The sequence below is a fragment of the Equus caballus genome, chromosome 9, assembly GCF_041296265.1.
Source record: "Equus caballus isolate H_3958 breed thoroughbred chromosome 9, TB-T2T, whole genome shotgun sequence".
NCBI lineage: Eukaryota > Metazoa > Chordata > Mammalia > Perissodactyla > Equidae > Equus > Equus caballus.
Window position 1 is genome coordinate 97,001,982 of NC_091692.1, and position 22,700 is coordinate 97,024,681.

The window sequence follows — 22,700 nt, forward strand, 5'->3', positions numbered from 1 at the left end:
TGATATCAGGGTTGGTATCACTATTACACCTAATTAATTTTCGGATCTTAAACAAACCATTTATTCATGGGATGAATTCTACTTGTTCAGAATGTATAATTCTTTGAACATGTTGATGGTTTGGGTTTGCTAGTAATTTGGTGAGGATTCTTGGAGCAAACCAGGGGAATAGGGAGGAGCCAGAAAGGGCCCTAGAGAAGGCAGCAGGGCAGGGAAGTGAGCTGGAGGAAATGCAAAAGGCCAGAGGAGGGACTCATGGTCCTTCTCCAGCCTCAAGGTGTCAACTAATGGGGGAGGGGGAGGTCCCTACAGTGGAGCTCCCCTGCAGGGGTGGAGTTGGCACCCACCAGCCACACCCTATCCTCCACTCTGTGTCTGCCCGACAGCGCCCTGCCCCACAGCCCCCTTCACCTTGCTGGCCCAGCTCCGCCTTGGCCTGCCTTCAGCCCCTTAAGTGGCCTCCCACGCCTGGTCTCAGACAGTGGAGGGGCACTTTCTCTAGTGACCAGGAGCATGACCCTGGACTCCCTCCTTGTGTGCCAGCTCCCTCAAATACTGCCTGTGGGCCCTCAGCAAGTCACTTCACTCTGTGCCCAGCTGTTGGCATAACATGCAGATGATGATGGTGCTTATGAAGGGACTAGATGAATGACTATTTGCAAAGTGCTCAGAGCTGTTTTTGGTGCAGACGAGGTGCTGTCTGTGTGTTTATTAATAAGTCGATAAGAAGCTAATTATCTGGCTAGGTGAGAGTGACGTTTCTTAGTATTTTTAGTCTCTTTTGCTGCACTAGATTCTGAGTTCCATGTCAAGGCTCCATGAGTGCCAGGTCGCTGGTCTCTAGAAGAGAGAGCTGGTCATGCTTGTTGAAACCTAACCCAACGTAGACAGAGCAGTGGCCACTGCAGGGAGGTCCCCTGAGGGCTCCCATGTAGCCTCTGCTGCCATGCCCTGACACTGGCCTCAGTGGGGACACACCCTTCTTGCCTTCCCCTAGACGTGGGTCATTTCCTGGAGAACTGTGAGGACGTCCTGTTCTCCTCCTGGACTGAGGCCAGTGCCTGATCGAGACTGTTCTGGAGCCCTGAGGCCTCTTGCACTCATCCACTTCCTGTGATTGGGGCTCACTGCTCCCCAAACAGATGGCTGATTCGTGACTGCCTTTCCCTCCTGCCACAGGAGTCAGTCTTGCTCTTTCTGGGATCTTCCGTGGTGACCAGGCAAGCCCCAGGCACATCACCCCCGCAGAGACCAGGTCAATGGCTCCCCACCTCTACGTCTCCACCCCAGGATCTGAAACATGCTCCCAGCGACTTGTGTCATGGGAGGTGTGCCAGCTGGCATCCTGCGGGGTGTGGGGTCTCTGCAGGCAGCTGGTGGCACAGTGCTGGCGGCTCTCCAGATCTCACCTGGAAGGAAGGTGAGGAGTCTAGGTAACCACCACGGAGCAGGGACACACAGTCTCTGAGCGAAGTAGATAAGACTTTTACTCTGGTGATCAAGTGAAGTGTCCTCAAAGGGCTGTGGGAAGGAGGGGGCTGACAATGTTGTGCGCCCGAGCACCAGGACCCCGATGAGGACCACCTGGAGGCCTAGCTGGGGTGGTAAGCCACAGGCGCACCAGAAATGTTCTTTGGGTGGAGGTCTTGAGGGGGATAGAAGTGTCTGTTACCAGAGGATCCATGTCATGCCTGGTGATCCCCATGCATCGTCAGGATGCAGCGAACTTACCCGTGAGCGTGGGCGGTGTGTGCACGGCTCTCCATGGGCAGGTGGGTACAAGTTGATGTCAGTCTATGGGGAGAGATGTTAGTCCTGTTGGCAGCTCCCCCTTTGCTGGTGACATGGGGGGCCTGGAGTTTCTTATTTCAGATGCTGAGGCGTGGAGGGATGCAGGACACTCAGCCTCACAGACCCCGAGGAATCCAGAGTCAGTCTGGGGTCTGGGGTCCTTCAGACTGTCTGCCTGGGGACAGCTGCCCAGTGCTGCCCCTCCTCATGCTCACTGAGCTCCTGACCCACACGAGCACTCTCTCCCCTGCCTGGCGTCGTGGGTGAGCCCAGGTAGAGCTTGGCTCTGCAGTCACAGGGACAAGGGTTCCAATCCCCGCTCTCCCACGGATGAGCCCTGTATCCTCTGGCAAAGATCCTCATTTGCTGGGCCTCCATTTGCTAATCGATAAAATGGGACGGTGACAGTTCCTCACTCATGGCCTCGTCTGTACGGGGCCGATATAAAGTGGGGAACAGGTAACACGAACGTGCTCAGTGGTGCTAGTGGTTGACATGTTAAAGCATTATTATTATAACTGTTGTTGCTATTATTCCTTCATATTGTTTTGCAGATTAAGGAAAACTCCAGAGGACCAGAAGGAGTTAAACCACTTGTCCAAGCTCACGCAGTTGTCCCTGAAACTGCATCCAGGACGCTCCCAGCTCGTGGGCAAGGCACCTCTGGGGCTACCTGAAGGAGCCTTGCACCATCCAGGAGCCCCTGCACTCCCTGGTGCTGGGAGTGAGAGGCTGAGCATCAGGACGGTGCCCCTGGCACATGCTGAAGGCTAAGAGGGGCTGATTCCGAACAGTGACGAAGAATACACGTCACCACAGGGAATCACCTCTGGAATGTTCTAAGTATTTGAAATCATGTACTATTCACAGGATTTGGGCCATTGAGCCTCTCCATAGTTGGTGATTAATTGTCTCTACACAATTGAGCCAACTTTTGTGCCCACACTGGCATTCTATATCCCTCATCCTATCTCGGGTCCACTTTCCTTTTTTGGAAGCAAATTCTGAGTAGTGCTTTTGATGAGGGTCTCTGATTAGCAAATTGCTCTTTCACTCACTGTCTTTGAAAATGCTTCCTTTGGCCGGTATTCTTGAACAGACATTTAGGTGGATTTAAGTCCCTGTACGGACAGTCATTTTTCCCCATGCACTCTGAATATATCCCTCTATTGTTTTCTGACATCTAATGGTCTTGTCACGACAAACTTATTGGACATTTGTCTTTGATTTCTAAAGGCTTTTAGATTTTTCTCTTCATATTAATGTTCTGTTAAAATATAGCGGAGTCTCTGTTTATACCATGGTGTGTGTGTGTGTTGCATGTACGTGTGCATGGGGGGTGTATTTGCAAGAATGTGTGAGCCCATATATATACTGGTATTAACTTTGTCACTTGCCTTTTTAGTTAATACATGATGAACATTATTCTATACAAATACTTACAGATGTACCTCATTCTTTTTTTGCTGATGCCTGGTGTTCTAATGAATGGACACATCAAAAATTAACAATCCTTTTAATAAAAGAAAATTACGTTGTGTCTGATGTTTTTTGTAGGGAAGATTCGTCCTGAGCTCACGTCTGTTGCCAATCTTCCTCTTTTTTTTCCTCCCCAAAGCCCCCCAGTACATGGTTGTGTATCCTAGTTGTAAGTCCTTCCAGTTCTTCTATGTGGGACGCTGCCACAGCATGGCTACTGGCAGCTGGGTGGTGTGTTTCCGTGACCACGAAGCCAACCCAGGCAGTCAAAATGGTGAGAGCACTGAACTTTAAACAGAAGACCATCAGGGCTGGCCCTATTGTGTCTATTTTTGACATTACTGAACTTATTGAAATAAATACGTCAGCATCTATTTCTATAGTTTAGACTCATAGAATATAGTTCCACTGAGAGCAAGGACTTTTCTTTCTCACTACCATATGGCACATTGCCTGACACATAGAAGGTCCCAACAAATATGTGCTAAGTGATGAATGAAAGGGGTACTTGGCAATCTTAAACTTTGGCTGGCAATCTCCCCACTGCCCAAAATTCTACCAGCACAGAAGGCCAACAAGCAGTAATTCTAGGAGCCCTCTTGCAAGCTGGGCAAATATTTCTGCAAGAAAGCTGAAAAAAAATTGGAAACAGAATGAGACTTCACATTGACAATTGTGAGGATGCTCCACACATATAGGCAACCCTGTCCTCTCTCAGGGAAGCCCCAGAGAGCTTCCAGACACCACCTGTTTACTCAAATGCCCCAGTGAATGTCCCTCAGCATCTAGCAAAATTATGGAGCTAATACTCTAAAATCTTTGCACTTCTAGCAACTATAAATGATCAAAAACTTATAAAAATGCATTTCTGGACTGGCAAAAAGGACAAGACACCTTCAGGATCCTGAAACAAAAAGGGATCTGGACTAGGGAGCAGCCAGCACAGAAGCCAGCACAGCATCCACCAGGGGAGGCCATTTTTAATAATCTGGTGGCTCCAGTTACGTGGGGGAAAAGATGCAAGCCATGGGACAGAAGTGAGATTGGAAAATTCAATTGGAGCCTCCCTGGAATGGCAGGACTTTTAAAAGACTCCAACAGTGCTGAGAATGTAGTCCAGAAATATTCTATCCAACAGTATAGGGAGATAAGAAGGAAGCTTAGCTTCTTAAGGCTGGGGTTGAGGAGCAATAAGTATTCCCCCCTAAGAACCAAGATAAATGCCCTCACATCAGTTTAAGAGTTATGTTACTCACAGCTTAGAGGAACCCCTAGGATAAGTAAGTAATACACAAAAATGGCCTGGGAAAGTGATAACCTTTGGGCAACTGGAAGAAGCAGCAGAAACACTCAGATGGAACACAGCCTCAGACAGGCCTCTCTGCCCCTCTGGAACATTACAGATGTTCCATTTCTTGACATCGGGTATTTTAAAGACAATACTATTTCCATTGAAAGAAGTGAAGAGGAATATGAATTATGACTATTAAGCAACAGAATATCAAGATGACATAGAGAATTTTTACAAAGAGCCAAATGGACACTCACAGCCAAAAGGCACAGGAAACTCCAAGCAGGATAAATAAAAAAGGACTCCTACATAGACCTGACAGAGCAAAACTGAAGAAACACAGAGAACCAGAGATGATCTTAAAAGCAGCCAGAGATACTTTAACTTGGAGGTTGTTTCCACGTTGTGCAAGATTGCTCCCAATCCAGGTCCTTTAATGAGGAGGAGAGGTGATGGGGCATTAGAGGTGGGATTGGCATCCTGGGTTCAGGTGGTGCCTCTGCCATGGATGAGCTGCGACTCCTCGTGCAGCTAAATGAATTCTCTGAGCCTCGATGTCCTTGCTCATCCGTAAAGTGGGGACGGCAAGTGCTTCCCTTTCAGGGTTGCTGTGAAGATCAAGTGAACACGTGTGCCCAGCATGGCAGAATGACACATTCACTACAGGGTAACTATATTTTAATTCCACTCCAGATGTCACACATCCCCCACTCACCACAGAGCAGGGCCACAAATAGAGAGGCGGGAGAAGAAATTCCATTTATTGAGCGCTTGTTGAGGCAGAGACCTGGGCACTTTCCATACACCAGTCTTGTCCTCACTGGGGTCTGGTGACATGGGCCTTCATCTAGAGAATTCCCGTAGGAAGAACGTGAGCCTCAGAAGGATCAAGGGCTGGGCCCCCACGGTGAGCCAGAGCTGAGCAGAGTCTGGAGCCTCCTCTCTTCTCCAAGCCCCCAGCAGAGCCTCACGGGGCAGAGAGGAGCACACCTCCTGGCAGCTGGCCTCTTCCATGGTGGAGGGGCGTGGGAGGAGTGTGCAAACTCTTCTCCTCTTCTAGGGCATCTGGGGGCCCAACAAGAGGCTGTAAGGTGGCTCAAGGCAGCCAGAAGCATGAACCCCTCCTCCCTGATGGCCTTGTTGTGAACTGAGCACCTGGTCCTCACCAGATGGGATGGGGATGGGAGGAGGAGGAGCTGAGTGGTCCCACCAACAGCCTTGCCTTGGGCCCCTTTCTGCTCAGGGTGGCCCCAGACCAGGCAGTGTGGGGCAGGCTGCTCACTCCTGCCAGCCAGGCCCTCACGGGTCTCGGCTGCTCAAAGCCTCTCCCCCACTGAGGTCAGTGCGGCCCTATCCTGTGGGTCCCTGTGAGGGGCCGGGAGCACTTGGGACAGAGGCTCCATTAAGGGAGAGCACGGCCATGCCTTGCCGAGGTCACTTCACCCTTTCTATTAAGGACTTATATGTGGGCGCCCTGCCACGTGCCAAGGGGGTCACCATCCTTCCTGCTTTCAGATGAGTACCATTGGCCCAGATGTCCGAGTTGGCAACGTGGAGCCTATTCTTCTAGTAAACACCACTCACGACTTGTCAATCTAGGCCCTTGGCCTGGGGCTTGAACCACACCCCAGAGGACTGGCACTGCCGGGAGGAGCCCAAGTGGGCTGAGTAGAAAAGGTAGAGAGCAAATCATCCAGCCTGAAGGTCACGTCTAGGCAAGAGAGTTGCAGAAAAAGAGTATAACATTTGAAACAGCAATGAGCAGAACAGGGGACCCCGAAGTTGCCAGCTCTGGCACGGCGGCAGGATTGAGTACAGAGAGTATACGAGATGGGACAAGTAGGCAAGTGGCAGGATCTGAAGTTCCTTCTGTGGACACTTGAAGAGACTGGAGCTAGGGCTGGGGCAACAGGGAGTCAAAGGCCCTCAGAGGATGCTCCCTGCTGGAGAAGGTGCTGGTGGGACTGGGCACACAGCTAGCACCTGCAACCAAGATTCATCCCTAGCTCTGCCCTGGCCTTGATGCATAGCCTGGCAAGCCTGGACCCTCGGAGAGCCCGGGCTGTTCCACTTGTGCAAAGTGCTGGCTGGACAGTGTGTGACACCATAAGCAGGGCCCATGGGAAAAAACAAGGGTAGCCTGGGGTCAGGGAGAGGGGGGCTGGTGGCGTGGCCGACCCAACAGTAGAGACGTGACTAGTTGATGGCCCGGAAGGTAAGGAGGGGGAGTGTGGAGGGCATCAATATGAACCGGTAGATCATCTTCACATCCTCTTGCGTTAGCGTCTCCACCACGAAGTTTTTCAGCACCTAGGACAGAGGCGCGGATTCCCCGAGACCAGCGGATCAGCCCCACGGTCCTGGCCCGGCTTCCCCCGCCTTCCAGGGCCCCGCTACGTGGGCACATCTAAAGGAGAAGCCCCCGGTCTCCAGCCAGGCCGCCCAACAGCCTCGGCCTCCCGCCCCACCCACCTACAGGCCACGCCCAGTCCGACCGCCTCCAGTCCCGGCCCGCCCCGCCCAGGCCCGCTCACGTGGTGCAGCAGAAGCAGCATCTCCACCTCCGCCAGGCGCCGCCCCAGGCACTGGCGCAGGCCAAAGCCAAAGGCCAGGTAGGGGAACCTGGTGCTGGAGGCCCTGTTGTCTAGCCAGCGCTGGGGATGATAGCGCTCGGGCCTCACGAACACGGCAGGGTTTCGACCCAGGGAGTAGAGCAGCACCTTGACTGTTGTCTGCAGGCAGGGGAGGAGGGGCAGGGTCAGCGGCCCGCTGGGCGAAGGTCACGTGGGCTTGGTGGCTGCTGGAGGGGCTGTGGGGCCTCACTCACCCCAGCCGGGATGTGGTAGTTCTGCAGCACCAGATCCGAGCTCACCTCTCGCTCCAAGAAGACACCCACCGGGTACAGCCTGTGGATAGGGGCGCCCGACAGGGTCCTCAGCTGTGACGGGGCCCGTCGCTTCCCTTCCGCAGCCTTCCTAGCCAGGACACACCTGCCAGGGGGCGCTCCCCTCCGCCCTCACAGGTGGCTTCTGGCACCAGGAGGTCCAGATCATGAGGAGCTGCCTCCGTGCACCTCCTGAGATCAGCCAAAGCTCCCCCAGCCTGAGCATCCCCGGGCCGGGGAGGACACCGCTGAGGATGGCACCCAGGACACTGAAGTGGGATCCCAGAGGAAGAAGCGCCCGTCCCCTTAGGGAGAGGAAGAGGAGGTGCTGGGGGATGGGGCCTTGGGCAAGGCTGCTTATCAGCCCCGGGATCCCTCTCTGCAAGCCCCAGTGAGGCTGCTCTCCAGACGGAGCCACCACAGTGGGGGCAGCCAGCGTCTGCCACACCTACCTCAAGGTCTCCTTGAGGGCCGCGCGCAGCAGGGGCAGCTCCGTGGTCGCCCTCCGGGGATTTTCAGAGATCCCGGCCTCAGCCACCAGGCTCTCCTGGCGAAGGGCCTGCTGCACTTTGGGGTTCCGAGCCAGCTCAAAGAGGGTCATTAGTAAGGGGTAGGCCGTCTGCAGGAGCAACAGGTGCAGGGCTCAGACCTCAGCAAAGGCCATGCACCTCAGACCCAGGCCACCCAACCCAGGAAGACGGCCTTCCCCTGGGGGCACGGTCGTCTCAGACCCACTGTGATGTGCATGCCCAGAGCAGGACAGAGCCTGGGGATGTGAGACCTCGAGATCCTAACACCCATCTCATCTCCTTTCCCTGACTCGCTCAGGAAAGGAGTCCCATCTCAGTGAGGACCCAGGCCTCCTCAGGGCCTGGTTCTCACTCTTCTGCGGGATGGGAGGGGCTCACTTTTGCCATTTATTTCAGGGAAAGGGTTCAGGAGTCCAGGTCCATCTGCTCTCCATGGGTGATCTCCTCTGGGCATCCACAGGCAGGCCAGCCCAGCCATCATGGTCATAGCACGAACTGGCCACCCCGGAACCCCAACCAGTTCTTCCTCCTGGCTCATTTCCATGTGTTGGGAGAGGCGCCCACCAGGCCAGCCCGAGATCTGGGGGCTGAATATCTCCTGAATGCCAGTCCCCCGGGCAGTGTGCCCCTGGCCTCGCCTGACATGCAGCAGTGGCCTCCCGCTGCCCCTGAGCTTCAGGCCCTGCTCTACCTGGTGGCACACAGGGACACTTAGGGAGCAGCTCTGACCAAGATGCTCTCCCACTGCCTTCCTCCAGCCTTGGAGATGGGCCTGGTGCCCGAGGCCCTTCCTGATGGGGCCCTGACCCTCGCTGCCTCATCTGCCCAGTTGCCCTGTGTCCTCCACTCAGCCTCCCTCCGTCGCTCGCTGTCGGCTGTTGGAGGCCCTGCAGCACTGCCCTCACCTCCTCCTCTTCATGGCCTGTCCGACTTCTCGGTGGTTCTTCCACACTCAGCTGAAAGGCCCCCTCCTCCCGGGAGCTTTCCCAGAGCTGCCCCTGAGACATGCCCTCCCCTGGGCTCTCTTGCGGTGGCTGCGTCTCAGCCTCTGCTCAGGGAGTTTCTCACTGCGAGTCTGTGCCCTGCTCAGAATCCTGGGGCTGGGGCCAGAGCAGGCCCTCCAAGATGCTGACAGATGAAGGCTGGGTCTGAACCGCGAAGCTTCGGCTACACTCCACACCCTGGGGCTCGCCCTGCCCACCATGCTGGGTTGCCATCTGTCCTCTCCTCCAGGAGCTGGAGGCCTGTGCTGTCATCAGCTTGTCCCCTCCAAGGATCTTTAGTGACAGCCAGATGTCACCTGTCACTGGGAAGGGTCCCCTGTGCAGCCCTCCAGCTGCCTCTCTGCCCTTCCTCCTCTTCCCAGGACCCAGACTGTCCCACTGGGGTCTGTGTGGCTGCACGTCCCCAGGCTCTGTCCACTCTGCACTCTGCCTGGAGCTCAGTTTCCCACGTAACTAACTGCAAACTCCGTCCCTTCCAGGGTGGGCTCCTGTGTTCCCTCCCCTCCAGCCTTCCATCAGTTCAGAAGCTGAGGTCAAGGTCAGCAGTCTGGAGGCACAGTGACTGGGGTGAGGGGCAGGTTTGGAGGGGGAATATGCAGGAGACAGCCGGCATGGGAGGGTGCTGCCTGGGGTTAGGAGGGCCCCCTGTTCTCTGGGCAGGGCTGGTTGCTGGCCTGACCGTGTCCACGCTCCCGGCAGTGAGGTCAATAGAATTGGCCCGGATGGCATCCAGGCTCATGTCCGCACGCAGCAGCAGCTCCGCCACGATGCCACTGTAATGCCGTGGGTGGCCGAGGGCCAGCTCCTGATAGATTTTCTGGATGGAATTGTTGGCTGTGGGGCACAGAGATGGAGGCCCTGGGCCAGGTGCTGGGAGGCACTTCATGCTGTCCTCCGACCCGCCAGCCCTCAGCACCCCCAAGTCTCCCTGCTCTTGTGCCGGGTTCTAGGGATCAGCCCACAGATCACTGCCAGCTCTCTCGGGGACACAAAAGCCACAAGCCCCTTATGTGGCCTCAGTTCTCCTGGACTGTGGTAAGTGGAAGTTGGGGAGCCTCGTGTCCCCACCACGCAGCACTGGCCGGCCCCTGGGCCTCACCATACTGGAAGATGTAGTCCCAGGCCTCAAAGTGCTCCTTCCACGCCTTGGTGCTTGTCCAGCGTGACAGGCTTCTGGGCATGAACATGAGCTGGACGGTGGATTTGAACATGGCCTCCAAAGCACGGATAAAGTGCAGGCTGGCAGGGCTCGGGCTGTGGCCAAGGAGGCCCAGCCGCTCTCCAAAAAGGGCTAAGTTGCTTGCTGCAGGGAGGATGCCATTGCTGAGCCTAAGGCAGCCGGGGCCTCACAGCTGCCTCGCACCGGCCCTCCCGCCCCAGTTCCTGGCCTCCTCCAGTGTCCCCGAGCCCGCACCGCCCCTTGTGCCCCACACCTTCTATGGTGTAGTGGAAGATGCTGGGCCGGGCATCCAGGGTCAGACTCCCCCGGGCATTCTGCAGCACCTTCGATTTCAGGGCCTTTGAGAAGTCCCTTGCCACCCCATCCACCATGGGGATGTACTTCTCAACAGCCTGTGGTGACAGCACGTCTGGGTTCAGCCGCAATCGGTCATAGCGCCATTCGGGCCCGTTTCTGTCGAGCCAAGAGCAGAGCTTCAGGGCAGCCTGAGTCAGCAGCTGACCCCCAGCCCCAGAACCCCATCTTCCTTATCCCCAAAGGGAAACGAGCGAGGCCGGGAGCTGCTCCTGGCCCTCGGGGGCAGGCTGTCGCCTTTGGGCCCCAGCTGCAACCCTTTCTTCCAGCGAGGTTGAGAGTGCTGTGCCCAGGGTGCTCAAGTCTGCAGTGGGGCTGGGACCAGAGCTTCTGGCAGGACGTGCTGTGTGGGCTCACTGAGTCTGCTCGTGCAAACTTGCAAGCCCGTGCCCGGCCCACACATGCGCCATCCCGGCCCTCCCTGGGTGTGGAGGCCTTTTCTCCGAGGAAGGAGGCCGGCCCTGCTCTCCAGCTTTGCCCACCTTGCTCACTCCATGCCCCAGAGAGGGAGAGGCCCTTCGCGACCTTCCTCTCCCCACCCTCCCCGTTCCTGAGAATGTGGCCTCTGGCCGGTCGCCGCTCCTCCTCTCCCTCTACGGTCTCCAGCTCCTCTACGGCAGGAACCAAATTGTGCGTCTCCTTAATGTGCTCAAAACAGAGCCCAGGGCACATGAGGGCTCCAGGGATGTCCTCATGAACGACGGAGGGATGTGCTTTCTCAGCCGGGGTGAAGCGCAAACACCTGCTTTTCTGCAGCGGCTGCCTGTAGGTATTGAGAACGAGCACGTGCACACACATGCACATATGACACACAAGTGCAAGCACGTGCACACAGCAAGATGCACACAGATGTGCACACACATCTATGCTAACACAGAGGACACACATAGGAAAACACACTTGAACGCAGACACACAATTCTCACACGCACAGTGCACAATACACTTACTCAGACACCCAAAACATGCATGCACACGCAGACTCACATACACACATGCACGCAGGCACACATAAACCCACATGCAGGCACAAACACACGTGCAAGCACAGGAGACACATGACCAACACAGGCAGTGGCACGAACACATACACAGCACACACATGAGCACAAACACAAGAAAGTCAACATGGGCAACCACATATCCATCCACACACATGTAGCACCATCCACACACAGGAGCACATGTGCACACACACGGCACGCATTCTCAGGCAAGCACAGAGGTCCACACAAGCAGACACCGCAGATGTGCATGCCGGTGCTCACCCAGCCTCCTACCCTGAGCTCAGCCTCTGGGCAAAGGCGCCATCAACCTGCTGTCCACTGTCTCCCCATCCCCAGGGCTCTCCCCTCCTGAGCAAACTCTGTCTCAACCCCAAGACCCTTGGGGCCTCCGTGGAGGGGGCGCTCCCCCATGGTGGCTGCCATCCTTAGTCCTCTCGCTCTGCAGAAAGGGGCCCACCTGTGTGGCTGCTCCCCTTCCCCAGCCCCAGGGCACGATGCCCTCATGGGATGGGCACTCATGCATCGGGGGCTGTGTCCCCCTCTCTCCACCCGCCTAGATAGGCCCCAGGGCAGGCTTGCTTTGGGGTCCTCCCCGTCTCCCTCGTCTCTGCACCCAGGCTGCCCACCTCCCATCCCAACTGGCTCTCACAGCAAGAACACGCCATATTTGTGCCCACAATGCTGTCGGTAGGCCATCCAGGGCCCCACGGTCGCCCGCCTTGGGTGGTGGCTCTCCACCTGCTGCAGCCTCTTCACATCCTCGGGCAGCATCACAAACACCGTTTGTGTCCCTCCCATGTGGTACCTGTGGGACAAAGCGCAAAGCCCTGCTGTGGGGCCGTGTCCTTCCCTGTGCCCGCTGGGCAGAAGCAATCCAGACTGTCTCCTGCCGACCTCCCCGTTCTCCTGGACTGGGGCTCAGAACAGGCGGTCCTCTCGCTGTCTCACTGAAGCCTCTCCCACTCTAGTGTCTGCGTTCTGTGCACTCAGCGGCGAGCCGTGGAGTGCTGCGTCCTCACCAAGAGCCACTGTCTCCACCAGCAGAGCTGCCCCCTCCCCACCCCGCCGGCCCTCCTGAGGATGCAGAGCACAGGGGCCTGGCGGGGATGCAGCAGCTCAGGGCGCCCAGCAAGCACTCACAGTCGGTAGGGACAGAGGCTTGGCGTGTTCTCAGCACACGGGCAGGGAGGGCCGTACCTGAAAATCGGCCCCAGCTCCTGGAAGGTCTGATGTATCTCCAGGTGAAGGTTCTCGGAGCCCTGCTCCCTCCAGATCTGCAGCACCCTCATCCACCTGTTTCCCGGACACTCGGGTATGGCTTCGAAGGGCAGCACCGCCTTCGGGGCGGGAGTGGCTCTGGAGCCCAGTGAGTGTGCCCAGCGCAGGGACAGCCAGGACCCTGCCAGACGCACGTCTGCCTTTGCCCTGAACGCCATCCCTGAGCTCCTGACCCTCCTTTCAGCTCAATCCTTTTATCTCGCCTGGAGGCTGGACTGGCCGACTTGATCACGTCATGGAACAAGTCAGCCCTGGACCCAGCCAGGAGACCTGGGCAGGGGTCAGGGCTGGAGGCCTCCAATGGGAAGAGGCAGAAAGAGATGGATGGGCACCTAGTGGGGTAATTTCGCAAGGCCTGCTGGGGGTGGATATCAGCGCAGGCGCAGGGTCTGGATGGGGGCTGAGTGGGGGTGGGTGGGGCAGCAAAGATGGATGGTCCCTTATCTTATCAAGAGATGAGAGGGGACCTTGGGTAGTTTCGTCTCCTTCCTACATGGCCCAGGACAGGGAGGAGTTGGGAGGGGTTTGTGCTAATTTCATTAATCCACATGCATTTTATCTGCTAGTCCCCAGGCCTTGTGTTGGGTGCAGGGAGTGGAGACATGAGCCAGCAAGGGTCCCTCCCAGTGAGGGCTTTCAGTCCCATGAGAGCAGTTAGGGGATCCAGAGACACAACTGGGGGGGCACTGATGTGCCCAGGGCCCAGTCTGTTGGGGTTTGCAAGTCCAGCTAAGGAGCAGTGAAGACCCAGAGCAGGTACTAGAGGAGAAGAGGTAGAAACAGTGTATAGAGACAATTCTCTGGCATTTTCTTATAAAAGAAAGTGGAGAAATGGGAGGTAGCTGGAGAGAATATTAAAGATCAAGAAAAAAATCATTGTGGAAGAGCATGATCCCAGCATGTTGATGCTCCAGTGGCAACAATATTTTAGCAAGGGGGGCAACTGAGGTGCAGGACAGAAAGAAGACAATTCCTGGAGCCTTGTGCTTGAGCAGATGAGAAGCGATTGGTGCAGTGAGGACTGGGGGCTGGCCTCATGGTTCATCTGGAGCGATTGGCGGCCACCAGAGCACATGCGCAGCTGCAGGAAGATGTGGTGGGCAGAGCATGTGGCCTCCTCTGAGGATGGCTTCTGTGTTCTCAGTGAAATAAGAAGCAAGGTCATGACCTGAGAATGTGGAAAAGTGAGGCGGTAGTGGAAGTGTGGGGAGTGAGGAGCTGGGCAGTACTGATCTAGTCAAATGGGGGAGTGAGCCAACTGGAGAAGTCTTGTAGGGCCATTGAGTCATTCCACTGGTTTGCACCTGGTGCTCACTAGGACCTGGCACTGGGGTAGAATAACATATGGATAGGGACATGGTGTCCGGTCTCATGGGACTTAGGGCCCAGTGGCTGTGATGGGGGCAGTGGCCATTGTTTTTTAGGTACCACCCTCCCTCTCCTGACACAGTGCACCCCCTGCAGCCTTGACGGCTAGGATGAGTGAAGTCAGAGACCGTCTGTAGGGGATTTGAATTGGCCACCTAAAGATATGTCTCTTTGGCGTGAGGATTATTTTGGGCTGGTTACTTTGAAAAACTGCAGACATGAGAGAAACTCTGGAAAGCAGAATTTACTTACCCTTTGTTAAGAGACGCTTTTGTGGGTAATCTAAACAGAATTGTTGGGAACAAATGATTTAGATATAAATGAAATAAGAATTTATAGATAAAACTTTAGCAATAATTATAGTTTATGGCATGTGTATTTAAAATAACTTCCAAAATCTCTTTGGTAACTTGAAACATTGAACTTTTGCTAAGTTAATTTAAATGATAAAATTCATTTGCGTATCTAGATAATTTCTAAATAAGATAAGATATTAGACGTTAATTACTAAATGTAACTTTATCTACTTTTGGCTTCTTATTACAGAGAAACTAAAAAGTGTTTGGGTGTATTAGTAAACATGCTTTGTGTTTTATTACTGTTGACAAATAGAAATGGCAAGCAATAGGATATATTGAAGTATATGAGGAAGCCATTTGGTGTAAACCTAATTCTGCCTGACTTTGTTTTTTCCAAAAGGGCCTGACCATGACCGTTGAGCAGGCATTGTGTATCTGCTTTAAACATTTACTATGGCAAGAACAAATGGCCTTAAAATAAAGGTGCAACTTGCCCCCACATTGGCATTTCCTTAAGGGTAAGCATCTTTCCTTAGGCTAGGAACTGATTGCTGCACTCACCTTTGACCACCCAGCTCACCTGTGACCACCCAGCTCGAGACAACAGACTGCCACCCTGCTGTGTCCACAGAGACAGCAGACCTACCTGCTGTGTCCATCCATCGCTGTGCCAACAGAGCAGTCTCACGACTATTGTAAAAGGGACATTTCAATCATATATGAAACATCCTCTTTGGGGGTATATAACCACTCTGTACACCTCACTTCTTTGGTGCCCTTTCTTCCCAAAGGCCCTGGGCCATGGTCCTCACATTTTAGCTCAGAATAGACTCACCCAAATTTTCATTTATAGATTGGTTATGGATTATTTTTGTTGACACTGTGAAGTGAAGTACTTCTAGAAATTATGAAAAGTGTTTAGAATGCTGTTATAAAAGACAGTTCATGACTGCTTACCTTTTAAGTTTTTACTAGGGTCTGTAAGGGTTAAAAATTCTAATTAATGATTTGATCCAGGTGATGTCAGCAACATGGTGGCATGAGCTCACCCAGGACTCTCTCCCCTTCAAATTACAACCAAAAAGAGCAACTCCAAATTACAAACCAAAAAAAAAATCCCAATAACAGAAATTGTCGGAGACCCACAGCAGCCAAATGACGGAGGGCGGAGAGGCTGGAGCCCCCATTGGAGGAGCTGGAACAGGGAAGAGAGAACTTCGTTCCCTCCCCTAGAGACTGGGATCTAAGTGGGGGAGGGGCTGCGTGTCCAGGGATTGTCCAGGACTCCCAATTCCCATGCAGCAGAAACCCTCTAATGGGGGAAAGCTTTCATGTGGGGGTACCCCAGCAAGCCAGGGCACCGGGAGACCAGAGAGCAAGAGCTGATCTGAATCCAGGTCAGCGTGCAAGAGAAAGTGCCCCGCCTCCCTCAACCCGTGCTGCATGCCACCATCGTAGCTGAAGGAGGAGGGCTCAGAACGCACTGCTCTCGACCCCCACGTAGTGGTGACAGGCTGTAACTGCAACCAAATAATAGCATCATGCGCAAAAACCACTCCTCTACCATCCAGCAATTTATAAAAGATCTGGTCCAAAAGAAAAACAATAAAAATACAGAAGTATGTCATGAGGACTTGGAAATAGGTAAACTAAGTGAAGATGAGTTCACAATAGCTATCATCAAAATACTCAATGAAGTAAAGGGAAATATGGAGAAACAACTCAATGAGTTCTGGAGTTACTTCACAAAAGAGGTTGAAACTATAAAGAAGAATCAGTCAGAAATACTAGAGATGAAAAATACAATGGATCAGATAAAACAGAATATGGATTCCCTGAATGCCCGTGTAGAGACCATAGAGGAGCAAATTAGCATACTCAAAGATAGACAGGCTGAATGGCTGCAGACAGAGGAAGAAAGAGAACTAAGACTTTAAAAAACTGAAGAAAATCTCAGAGAAATAGCTGACTCAATGAGAAAATACAACTTAAGAATAATCAGAATTCTTGAGGGCATGGAAAAGGAAAATGGAGCAGAAAGTGTGCTCAACGAAATAATAGAAGAGAACTTCCCAAATCTAGGGATTGGGAGAGGAATGTGTGTGGAGGAAGATTTCAGATCTCCTAGATTTGTCAATGTAAAAAGACCTACTGCAAGACACATAGTAGTAAAAATGGCAAAAATGAAGGACAAAGAAAGAATACTCAGGGCAGCAAGGCAGAAGAAAATAACCTACAAAGGAACCCCTATCAGACTTTCATCAGATTTCTCTACAGAAACCTTACAAGCTAGGAGAGATTGGAGTGACATATTCAAAACTTTAAAGGATAAAAACCTTCAGCCAAGAATACTCTATCCAGCAAAAATATCCTTCAGATATGAGGGAGAAATTAAATCTTTTCCAGACAAACAAAAGCTAAGGGACTTCGTAGTCACAAGATCTCCACTACAAGAAATCCTCAAGAAGGTTCTCATACCTGAAATAAGAAAAAAAGGGAGAAAGGGGTCACAAAACACAGAGTAGGGAGACAAATAGAATCGGAAAAGGATAGCAAATATTCAACTATAGCATTAGGATAAAGGGAAGTAAATCACCAAAGGAAAGACAATCTTATCACTCTAACCACAAACTCACAACACAAGTTGGAATAAGAGATGAAAATAATAATTTAGGAGGGGAGGAGGAAAGGGACTGAAACAGTCTAGGCTAAGTAAGTAAGAGACCATCAGAAAATGGACTATGTTATACACGAGATTCTGAATACAAACTTCAAGGTAGCCACTAAACTAAAAAACAGAACAGAGACATAAAACATAAATAAGGAAGAATCTAAGAAACCCGGCATAAGAAATTGCAGAAGTCAATGGGTAGGCTAAAACACACAGGACGAGAAACAAAGGAAACACAGGAAAACTAGAAAACAAGCAACAGAATGACAGCATTAAGCCCTCATGCATCAACACTCACCCTCAACGTAAACGGATTGAACTCTCCAATGAAAAGATACAGAGTGGCAAAATGGATTAAAGAACAAGATCCAACAATTTGTTGCCTCCAGGAAACACACCTCAGCTCCGAGGACAAACACAGGCTCAGAATGAAGGGGTGGAAGACAATACTCCAAGCTAATAGCAAACAAAAGAAAGCAGGTGTCGCAATACTTCTATCAGACAAAACAGACTTCAAGATAAGGCAGGGAAAGAGAGACATAGAGGAGCCAATATATGATGATCAAAGGGACGCTTCATCAATAAGAAATAATGCTTGTAAATATCTATGCACCCAACACAGGAGCACCAAAGTTCATAAAGCAACTATTAACAAACCTAAAAGAAGACATCAAAAATAACACAATAATAGTAGGGGACCTCAACACCCCACTCACATCAATGGACAGATCATCCAGACAGAAAATCAACAAAGAAACAGTGGAGCTAAATGAAAAGCTAAAACAGTTGGACTTAATAGACATATACAGAATGCTCCATCCAAAAACAGCAAAATACACATTCTTCTCAAGCACGCATGGAACATTCTCAAGGATAGACCATATGCTGGGAAACAAGGCAAGCCTCTACAAATTTTTAAAAAATTGAAATAATAACAAGCATCTTCTCCAATCATAATGCTATGAAGCTAGAAATTAATTACAAGAAAAAAGTTGAGAAAGGCCAAGGATGTGAAGACTAAACAATATGCTATTGAACAAGCAATGGATCACTGAAGAAATTAAAGAAGAAATCAAAAAATACCTGGAGACAAGTGAAAATTATAGCATGCCATACCAACTCACATGGGATACAGCAAGAGCTGTATTAAGAGGAAAATTCATCACAATACAGGCACATCTTAACAAACAAGAAAAATCACAAATAAGCAATCTTAAACTACACCTAACTGAATTAGAGAAAGAAGAACAAACAAAGCCCAAAATCAGCAGAAGGAGAGAAATAATAAAAATCAGAGCAGAAATAAATTCTATTGAAACAAAAAAGGCAGTAAAAAGGAGCAGTGAAACAAAGAGCTGGTTCTTTGAGAAGATAAATAAAATTGACAAACCCCTAGCCAGACTTACAAAGAAAAAAGAAAGAAAGCTCAAATAAACAAAATCAGAAATGAAAGAGGAGAAATAACCACAGACTCTGCAGAAATACAACGGATTATAGAGAATACTATGAAAAACTATATGCCAGCAAGATGGATAACCTAGAGGAAATGGATAAATTCTTGGACTCCTACAATCTCCCAAAGCTTAGTCAAGAAGAAGCAGACAATTTGAACAGACCAATCACAAGGAAAGAGATTGAAACAGCAATCAAAAGCATCCCAAAGAATAAAACCCTAGGACCAGATGGCTTTCCTGGGGAATTCTACCAAACTTTCAAAGAGGACTTAATACCTATCCTTTTCAAGCTATTCCAAAAAATTAGGAAGGATGGAACACTTCCTAACACATTCTACGAGGCCAACATCACGCTATACCAAAGCCTGACAAGGGCAGCACGAAAAAAGAGAACTACAGGCCAATATTGCTGATGAACATAGATGCAAAAATTCTAAACAAAATTTTGGCAACCTGAATTCAGCAATTCATCAAAAGGATCGCACATCATGATCAAGTGGGATTCATACCAGGGACACAGGGATGGTTCAACATCCGCAAATCAATCAACGTGATACACCACGTCAACAAACTGAGGAATAAAAACCACATGATCATCTCAATAGATGCAGAGAAAGCATTTCTCAAGATCCAACAAGCATTTATGATAAAAACTCTGAACAAAATGGGCATAGAAGGGAACTACCTCAACATAATAAAGGCCATATATGACAAACCCACAGCCAACATCATACTCAACAGGCAAAACCTGAGCACGATCCCCCTGAAAACAGGAATGAGACAAGGATGCCCTCTATCACCACTCTTATTTAACATAGTACTGGAGGTTTTGGCCAGAGAAATTAGGCAATAAAAAGGAATAAAAGGAATCCAAATAGGGAGGGAAGAAGTGAAACTCTTGCTGTTTGAAGACAACATGATCTTATATATAGAAAACCCCAAAGAATCCATTGGAAAACTCTTAGAAGTAATCAACAAGTACAGCAAAGTTGCAGGGTATAAAATCAATTTACATAAATCAGTAGCATTTCTATACTCTAATAACAAACTAACAGAAAAAGAACTCAAGAACACAATACCATTCACAATCGCAACAAAAAGAATAAAATACCTCAGGGTGAATTTAACTAAGGAAGTGAAAGATGTATACGATGAAAATTACAAGGCTTTTCTGAAAGAAATGGATGACAACATAAAGAGATGGAAAGACATTCCATGCACATGGATTGGAAGAATAAACATAGTTAAAATGTCCATTCTACCTAAAGCAATCTACAGATTCAACACTATCCCAATCAGGATCCCAATGACATTCTTTACAGAAATAGACCAAAGAATCCTGAAATTCATATGGGGCAACAAAAGACCCCAAATTGCTAAAGCAATCCTGAGAGAAAAGAACACAGCTGGAGGCATCACAATCCCTGACTTCAAAACATACTACAAAGCTACAGTAATCAAAACAGCATGGTACTGGTAAAAAACAGATGCACAGATCAATGGAACAGAATTGAAAGCCCAGAAATAAAACCACACATCTGTGGACAGCTTATCTTTGACAAAGGAGCTGAGGGCATACAATGGAGAAAAGAAAGTGTTTTCAACAAATGGTGCTGGGAAAACTGGAAAGCCACATGTAAAAGAAGAAAAATTGACCATTCTTTTTCACCATTCACCAAAATAAACTCAAAATGGATCAAAGACGTAAAGCTGAGACCTGAAACCATAAGGCTTCTGGAAGAAAATGTAGGCAGTACACTCTTTGACATGAGTATTAAAAGGATCTTTTTGGACACCATGTCTTCTCAGACAAAAGAAACAGTAGAAAGAATAAACAATGGGACTTCTTCAGACTAAAGAGCTTCTTCGAGGCAAAGGAAAACAGGATTGAAACAAAAAAAAACAACTAACTAACTGGGAAAAAATATTTGCAAGTAATACATCCGACAGAGGATTAATATCTATAATATATAAAGAACTCACACAACTCAACAACAAAAAATCAAACAACCCGATCAAAAAATGGGCAGGAGACATGAACAGACATTTCTCCAATGAAGATATACGGATGGCCAATAGGCACATGAAAAGATGTTCATCATCACTGTGCATCAGGGAAATGCAAATCAAAACTATGCTAAGATATCACCTTACACCCATTAGAATGACAAAAATAACTAAAACAAATAGTAACAAATGTTGGAGAGGTTGTGGAGAAAAAGGAACCCTCATACACTGCTGGTGGGAATGCAAACTGGTGCAGCCACTACGGAAAACAGTAGGGAGATTCCTCAAAAAATCAAAAATAGAACTACCATATGATCCAGCTATCCCACTACTGGGTATCTATCCAAAGAACCTGAAGTCAGCAATTCCAAAAGTCCCATGCACCTCTATGTTCATTGCAGCATTATTTACAATAGCCAAGACGTGGAAGCAACCTAAGTGCCCATCAACAGATGATTGGATAAAGATGTGGTATATATATATACAATTGAATACTACTCAGCCATAAAAAAGAACAGAATCTTCCCATTTGCAACAACATGGATGGACCTTGAGGGAATTATGTTAAGTGAAATAAGCCAGATAGAGAAGGACAATCTCTGTATGACTCCACTCGTATGAGTAATTTAAAAATGTAGACAAAGAGAACAGATTAGTGGCCACCAGGGGAAAGGTGGAGTTGGGGGTGGGCATAAAGGGTGAAGGGGTGCACCTACAACACGACTGATAGGCAATAATGTACAACTCAAATTTCACAAGGTTGTAACCTATCATTAACTAAATAAAAAAATTCTAATTAATATATGTAATTAAAACAAGTGGAAATTAATAAGGCAAGCATCTTTGTATTCAAGGAAAGTAAAATGTATGTTTTTGGTAAAGAAGGTATAAAGAATGGAAGCATTTTTGTTTCTTGGGTTAAGAAAGATAAATTTGTCCTAAAGTACTAGAAAGGAAGAAAAGCATGGGACAAATTCTGAAGGTAAAAGGAAAGTTATAGAAAATTTGTGAAAGAGTGATTCTGAAGAGAGTTTTATGCCTGGTCAGGGTGGCTAAGATTAAAGTAAATCCAATTAAGTAAATAAGTTTTAATGTCAAAATTAAGCGGGTGAAAAAATTAAAATTTGGTTTTCTCATTCAAAAGGATAATTTTCTTGAACTTTTGGTCTGCTCTTGATAAACAGGTTATAAAAAGTGTTTGTTTGAGTAAGTCTACCTGAAAGACAGAAAATCTGTTTTGTTAAAATAATTTCCTATGTTCAGAAGGACTGAGGTCTCTCTGTTAAGACATTTTGACTGTTTCTGTTGTCATTTTGCATACATACCTGAGCATTGTTTCACAGTGAGTGTTGTTTCCTATTTGAACAAGTGTTTTAAAACCTTTTGATATTTTTGACAAGATTCTCCCTCAAAAAATATCCAAATCCTGAATGAAGGCTTTCTTTTGACTTGGAAGAAGGAAGAGAATTTCTATGAGGATTTTCAGAGGGCCTCTGAGACTTCTCAAAGAAATATGCTCTCTCTTCCTATAAGGAGGCAAATACTAAACTAGTTAGGCTTCTTTGGTATGTTAAATAACATGGGAAATATTGTCAGATAAGTGATGATAAACTTTCTTAGGTGGTATTATGTGGGTAAATGTTATTGATATAAATTTCTTGAAATTATATAATATTCCTAAAATTCTGATCTGTCCTCATTGTCAGCCATAATCCTGGTTATTATTTTAAACCATTGCATGACAAAAAATTAACTAAATTTCTTTGTCAGCTGCCACTTTTGGATCTTGTTGTTTACAGACCGTTATGGTTTTACTCTGATGCTTTTGCAAAGTATGTTTTGCCTTCACAGAAATTCATGGGAAGGACTTTGACACTCTAGAATACAGGTTTACGATAAACTTTCAGATCCATAAAACTTAACTGGGTAAGAAATTACAGAACTTTAACAGAGAAACTGATGACTCCATGAAACTGCTAACAAGATTAAGAGAAAGAATCAATTACACAGGACCGTACGAACTGATGAGGACGATTATAATTTTTTATGAATTTTATTTGAAATATTGTTGATTTTTTGATGTTTTGTTTTCTAAGATTTAAGA

General features: G+C 49.1%; 1 protein-coding gene across 2 annotated transcripts; it reads right to left on the bottom strand.

Annotated features, from left to right (window-relative positions):
* Positions 1 to 5,222: 5,222 nt before the first annotated feature.
* On the bottom strand, positions 5,223 to 13,163 carry CYP11B2 (cytochrome P450 family 11 subfamily B member 2). 2 transcript variants are annotated; one of them, XM_023649062.2, is made up of 9 exons: positions 12,717 to 13,163; positions 12,169 to 12,324; positions 10,413 to 10,612; positions 10,079 to 10,282; positions 9,659 to 9,813; positions 7,898 to 8,064; positions 7,389 to 7,467; positions 7,096 to 7,293; positions 5,223 to 6,871 (listed from the first exon to the last, which is right to left on the bottom strand). In XM_023649062.2, the coding sequence occupies exons 1-9, from the start codon at positions 12,953 to 12,955 to the stop codon at positions 6,758 to 6,760; spliced, it is 1,512 nt and encodes a 503-aa protein (XP_023504830.1). In that variant the 5' UTR covers positions 12,956 to 13,163; the 3' UTR covers positions 5,223 to 6,757. The 2 variants fall into 2 exon arrangements, with proteins under 2 accessions (XP_023504830.1, XP_070078079.1); XM_070221978.1 differs by lacking the exon at positions 12,169 to 12,324 and having other exon boundaries at positions 12,717 to 12,997.
* Between the last annotated feature and the right edge of the window lie 9,537 nt (positions 13,164 to 22,700).